We start from the raw sequence: 5899 nt of genomic DNA, 5'->3' as shown, positions 1-5899 counted from the left end.
TTTTGGCTTGAAGGTGGGGTTTCCCTGGGACCTGCCCCTTTCTGCCTAGACACTTGGCTGCCTCCTGTCACTTTCAGTAGTGATCCCAGTGAACTTGGACTTGGGAGCTGCTCTATGCCTTGGTAGAATTCGGTTTTTGGAGCTGGAGGGAGGGAATGCAGTCCTGCGATGACAGCCTTCACCCCGCAATCCTCAGAGCAGCTCAGTAGCCTCATTTTACAGGTCAGCAAACGGAAGCTCAGAAAACTGCAGGAACTTATCTAGAGGCCGGCGATGGCAGAGGCAGCAGTGGAAGCCCTGTGCTCTGACCCGTCTGCTGGCCTCTGGCAGCACTGAGGCCACAGGAGGGCTGGCGTCCTTCATCCCCAGGGGGGGTCTCTGGAAGAATGAAGACGCAGGCCAAGAGGAGGGCTGGTTTCCTGGAGGCTGAGGCTGGGAGAGAACTTCCAGGCCTCAACCCTCACACCACGTCTGCATTCCAGGGGCACCAGGTCCCTACACACCCTGCCTCATCTCACCTTGCAGGAGAGTAAGACCCCTCTGCCCCTCATCCTGGCAGACTCCTCTCCTACATGCAGGGTCACCATGCCCCTGTCCTGAGGCAGAGTTCAGCACCTTTTCTTCTCCTTGGGCACCGCAGTTTGCTTTTGTGTGACTTCGCTCAACAGGATGCAAGCTCCCTGAGGGAAGGGACCATGTGTTAATAGTAGGCGTGGCCCCAAACCCCAGTGTAGAGCCTGGGGTATAGAAGATGATTAGTAAGCATGGGCTGGGCAGGTGGCCCACGCCTGCAATCCCAGCACTTTGGGAGGCCGAGATGGGTGGATCACCTGAGGTCAGGAGTTCAAGACCAGCCTGCCCAACATGGCAGAACCCTGTCTGTACTAAAAAAAAAAATACAAAAATTAGCTGGGCGTGGTGGCGTGTGCCTGTAATCTCAGCTACTTGGGAGGTTTAGGCAGGAGGATGGCTTGAGCCCTGGAGTTCAAGGCTGCAGTGAGCTATGATCACACCACCATACTCCAGCCTGGGCAACAGAGGGAAACCCTGTCTCTAAAAAAAAACAAAGCTGGGTGCAGTGACTCATGCCTGTAATCCTAGCACTTTGGGAGGCTGAGGCGGGTGGATCATCTGAAGTCAGGAGTTCAAGACCAGCCAGGGCAACATGGTGAAACTCCATCTCTACTAAAAATACAAAAATTAGCTGGGCTTGGTGGTGCGCACCTGTAATCCCAGCTGCTACTTGGGAGGCTGAGGCAGGAGAATTGCTCGAACCCAGAAGGCGGAGGTTGCAGTGAGGTGAGGTTGCACTACTGCACTCCAGCCTGGGTGACAGAGTGAGACTCCATCTCCAAAAAAAAAAAAAAATTAGCCCGGTATGATGGTGCGCTTGTAGTCCCAGCTACTTGGGAGGCTGAGGCAGGAGAATCGCTTGAACCCGGGAGGCGAAGGTTGCAGTGAGCCAAGATCGCACTACTGCACTCCAGCCTGGGAGACAGAGTGAGACTCTGTCCCCCGTCCCCCTGCCCACCACCCAAAAAAAAAAACTCTTAGAGTTTCCCAGGGGTTGGAGGCTGGGTGAGCCTGGGAGGGGAGCATCACCAGTGGCTGTCCCTTTCCCACAGGCATCATGACGGTGATGTCAGCTCTGTCGGTGGCCCCCTCCAAGGCCTGCGAGTACTCCAAGGAGGGCTGGGAGTATGTGAAGGCACGCACCAAGTAGCGAGTCAGCAGGGGCCGCCTGCCCCGGCCAGAATGGGCAGGGCTACCACTGACCTGAAGACTCCAGACTGGGACCCCATTCCGAGGGCAGCTCCCGGCCTTGCCGGCCCAATAAAGGACTTCGGAAGTGTTCCCTGACCCGTGTGCTGGCCCCAGGGGGCACAGGGTCGGCCTGGTGGTGCCCAGAGCACCAAAGCCTGGGCTTCTGGCTCCTGATGGCTTGTCAGGGCTTGACCTTGACCACAGGCCATAGCTCTCCTCTTTGCCGTCTGCTCTGGTGCGGGGAGTCAGAGGTCAGAGCGGTTGCTCCCGGTGCTCCACAGGCCGTGCTCTGGGGCCAGGAAAGTGCTTTGGCCAAGCCTGGCTTTTGCGGGGTCTTGGTTTTGGAGGGCTGAGACCAGGGTAGGACAGTGGAAGAGCCAGAGTGGACAGAAGTGGGGTCTGCTTCCCTGTAGGACACAGGGCAGGAGCCCCCGGGGCCACTGGTTCCCGCCCTCCTCAGCTCCCGTCCGCAGTCCCGTCCCGGCCCTTCGTTGGCTGGACTCCACCCTCATTCCACCCTCTCCTCGACAACCCTATAGGGATTCCTGGCCGTTGAAGGAAATCCAGGTGTTTGTTGCCATTCAGAGGGTCTCCGGACATCCCCTCTCCCCTGGGACGCCTTCCCTGACACCCCTGCCACACGCTGGCCGAGCTACCTGGCAGCCTGCACAGGTCCCCCCGCATCAGCCATGAGCCCTGAGAGGCCGGGCCTGTCGAGGGGCTCCCTGAGAAGCTCCCAGCATCCAGCCACAGAGGCCGGTCCACAGGGTTGGTGATGGCAAGAGGCCTGGTGGCTCCAGGCAGATGGGGGTGTGGCGGTGGGGGGCTTGGGTGGGGCTGGAGGCCTCCGTAGGATGCTGCCCTGAGAGCAGGGAGCAGATGGGTGATGCTCACCGAGGTGGAACAGGGTCCCCGTTCCCACGAGTTCAGGGGTTTATGTTGCTTGGTGTAGGGGACTGAGTTCAGGAGGGGACAGCTGTTACAGAGGAGAGGAGCAGAGACTAGAGGCCAGGGCATCTCCCCCACTGTCCCACTCAGAAAGGAGAAGCCCCTGGCCTGAGCGGGGCGTAGGAGGGGTGTGGCTGGGATCAGCGGCCTAATGTGGTAGAAGGGGAGCCCACGGGGCCTACCCACCCCCTTCCCCCGAGGAGCGTGGTCCCGGGGCAGGTCCCCCACATCCGCTGTACCCCTGTCTTTACTGGGCCTTAGCAGTGGTCGGGGCAGGTCTAGGGTGAGGGAGGGATGAGCAGGGCAGGGGAGCATCCCTGACCCTCGGTGCTGCAGGAGGAAGCCGGTGCTCACCGTCCTGGCCAGCAGCACCCACGCACCCACCGCCTCCTGCCACCGTCCACCAGGCGCTTCCTGAAGCCCCAGGAAGGAGCAGGCTTCAGGCCCATTTTACAGATGAAGAAACTTGCACCGACAGTTCTGTCTGCCCAGCCTGTCTGGAGCCCAGGCTGTTCACAGACCCTCACTGGGGAGGCAGGATTTCCAGTCGCCTTGCACCCAGGCACACAGCCCCAGCCTGTGAGGACGGGAGGGGTTTGCACTCAGTGCTGTGATGCCACGGCTGGGCCAGGGGGCGTCTGCCCGCGCCAGGAGGCCTCTGCAGCCTCACACCTGTTACCAGCACTGTTAAAGGGGAAGGACTGAACAAGGCCAGTGAGCAGCTGCCTTCTGGGCCGCTCCCCTCCATCCAGGTGGCTGGGTCCTGCAGCTCCGAAAATGTGACTTAGTTCTTCCCTGGGGTCACTCATGGGGGCTTTATCCCATGAGTCCGCCCTCGCCCATCCACTGGCACCTGTGTGCAAGAATGTGCCGGGGGTCAGGGGAGTTGGGGGGCCATGGAAGCGGAGCTCCAGAGAGCAGAGGTCCGGTGGTAACTTTGGGAAGGTGGGAAGGGGCTGGGAAAACACTCGACCACACCCACAACCAAGACCAGAGAGCAAGGCAAGGCTGGGGTGTGGCGCGTTGCCATTGACAGCTGGGGTCACTTGATAGCTGGAAGCAGGATGGGCTAGGAACGGAGTCCAGGGAAAGCTAGCCCGTCGCGATGTGGGATGGGCAGAGCTAGAAGAGAGAGCAGGGGAGTCCATAGGTGGAGGCCAGCTGGGGCTGGGGCGTGGGGGACACTGAGTGGCTGACTGTCATCACACTTCCTTTCACCTGTCACCACAGCTGCCTATGGTCCCGCTCCGGCTTTGAGTGCACCTTGCCCGGCCCTGGCCTGGAGTGAGTGCTAACTGGGCATCCCAAGGGCTGGTGGGTGCAGCAGAAGTGGAGGTGATTAGCTGGGTGCGGTGGCACGTGCCTGTATCCCCGGCTGAGGCAAGGAGGATCGCTGGGACATTGAGGCTGCGGTGAGCCATGACTCTACCACCACACTCCAGCCTGGGTGAAATAGTGAGACCCTGTCTCTTAAAAAAAAAAAAAAAAAAAAAAGCCAAGGTAACCAGGAGCAACGTGAGCCCTGAGGGTCCCCAACCCTGGCTGGGGGGATGCTGGGCTCAGGGTCTCCGTGGCACCAGCCCAGAGCACGTTCAGCCCACCCTTGGCCCCATCCATCCGGTGCCATATGGGCCAGCAGCAACCTGGGTTCTTCCCGTGTGGGCTGAGGGCTGAGCAGCCAGTTTTAATTAAATCTGGAAGGACAAGGTGACAACCGAAGCTGCTGACAGCCACACGTCTTCCCATCTCACCTGGTCCTGGAAATGAGTTTGCTGTCAGTAGAGAGGGAGGATTTTTCTTCTCAGTCACTTTGCAAGCCGGGGACCTCCAGCCGTCGACGCCTAGCCTGGGCGTTGCTTGGCCATGCTGGCATGCCCCAGTCGCCTGTGTTACAGCTTGTACCTGCATTCCGTGGTTCCCAAGCTATTGTACTGCGCCCAAGAAGAACGAGGATACGCTGGACACTGAAGGCTGAGGAGGGAGAAAAATTTTATTGAGCCACTGAACAGCTTTCAGCGGAGAGAGGATGCGGGGGCTGGTTTTCTCCTCCTCGCGTAGCTGGGTCCAGGACATTTTATAGGCTCAGAATTGCCGGGGCGGGGGGAGGCCATAGGTAGTATTGGAAAGGGCAACATTCGATTGCTAAAAAGGCATTGTTCAGAAAGAATCAACCAGGAAGGGGGGCAAACAGGAACGGAAGTTCTCACTCTGGGTGGTGGGTCTCCTCCAGGACCAGCAGTCTGGTCTTGCAGCTTTTGGGCTGTTTTTGGCTTGAAGGTGGGGTTTCCCTGGGACCTGCCCCTTTCTGCCTAGACACTTGGCTGCCTCCTGTCACTTTCAGTAGTGATCCCAGTGAACTTGGACTTGGGAGCTGCTCTATGCCTTGGTAGAATTCGGTTTTTGGAGCTGGAGGGAGGGAATGCAGTCCTGCGATGACAGCCTTCACCCCGCAATCCTCAGAGCAGCTCAGTAGCCTCATTTTACAGGTCAGCAAACGGAAGCTCAGAAAACTGCAGGAACTTATCTAGAGGCCGGCGATGGCAGAGGCAGCAGTGGAAGCCCTGTGCTCTGACCCGTCTGCTGGCCTCTGGCAGCACTGAGGCCACAGGAGGGCTGGCGTCCTTCATCCCCAGGGGGGGTCTCTGGAAGAATGAAGACGCAGGCCAAGAGGAGGGCTGGTTTCCTGGAGGCTGAGGCTGGGAGAGAACTTCCAGGCCTCAACCCTCACACCACGTCTGCATTCCAGGGGCACCAGGTCCCTACACACCCTGCCTCATCTCACCTTGCAGGAGAGTAAGACCCCTCTGCCCCTCATCCTGGCAGACTCCTCTCCTACATGCAGGGTCACCATGCCCCTGTCCTGAGGCAGAGTTCAGCACCTTTTCTTCTCCTTGGGCACCGCAGTTTGCTTTTGTGTGACTTCGCTCAACAGGATGCAAGCTCCCTGAGGGAAGGGACCATGTGTTAATAGTAGGCGTGGCCCCAAACCCCAGTGTAGAGCCTGGGGTATAGAAGATGATTAGTAAGCATGGGCTGGGCAGGTGGCCCACGCCTGCAATCCCAGCACTTTGGGAGGCCGAGATGGGTGGATCACCTGAGGTCAGGAGTTCAAGACCAGCCTGCCCAACATGGCAGAACCCTGTCTGTACTAAAAAAAAAAATACAAAAATTAGCTGGGCGTGGTGGC

General features: G+C 59.0%; 2 protein-coding genes across 2 annotated transcripts in view; one reads left to right on the top strand and one right to left on the bottom strand.

Annotated features, from left to right (window-relative positions):
• Positions 1–1464, bottom strand: part of HSD11B1L (hydroxysteroid (11-beta) dehydrogenase 1-like) — an 11443-nt gene extending 9979 nt beyond the window's left edge. Inside the window, exon 1 of the mRNA XM_011943493.1 lies at positions 1407–1464. The gene's annotated coding sequence lies outside the window, so the exon portion shown is untranslated. The remainder of the gene's footprint in view (positions 1–1406) is intronic.
• Positions 1–1853, top strand: part of LOC105512861 (chromosome unknown open reading frame, human C19orf70) — a 4097-nt gene extending 2244 nt beyond the window's left edge. Inside the window, exon 4 of the mRNA XM_011943494.1 lies at positions 1626–1853. Within this exon, the coding sequence (XP_011798884.1) occupies positions 1626–1723 (98 nt within the window). The 3' untranslated portion in view covers positions 1724–1853. The remainder of the gene's footprint in view (positions 1–1625) is intronic.
• Positions 1854–5899: the final 4046 nt, after the last annotated feature.

Source organism: Colobus angolensis, unplaced genomic scaffold (genome assembly GCF_000951035.1).
Source record: "Colobus angolensis palliatus isolate OR3802 unplaced genomic scaffold, Cang.pa_1.0 Scaffold22, whole genome shotgun sequence".
In the NCBI taxonomy this organism is placed as follows: Eukaryota; Metazoa; Chordata; class Mammalia; order Primates; family Cercopithecidae; genus Colobus; species Colobus angolensis.
Note: the sequence above shows the minus strand (reverse complement) of the source record. Positions and strands in the feature narration are given on the sequence as shown.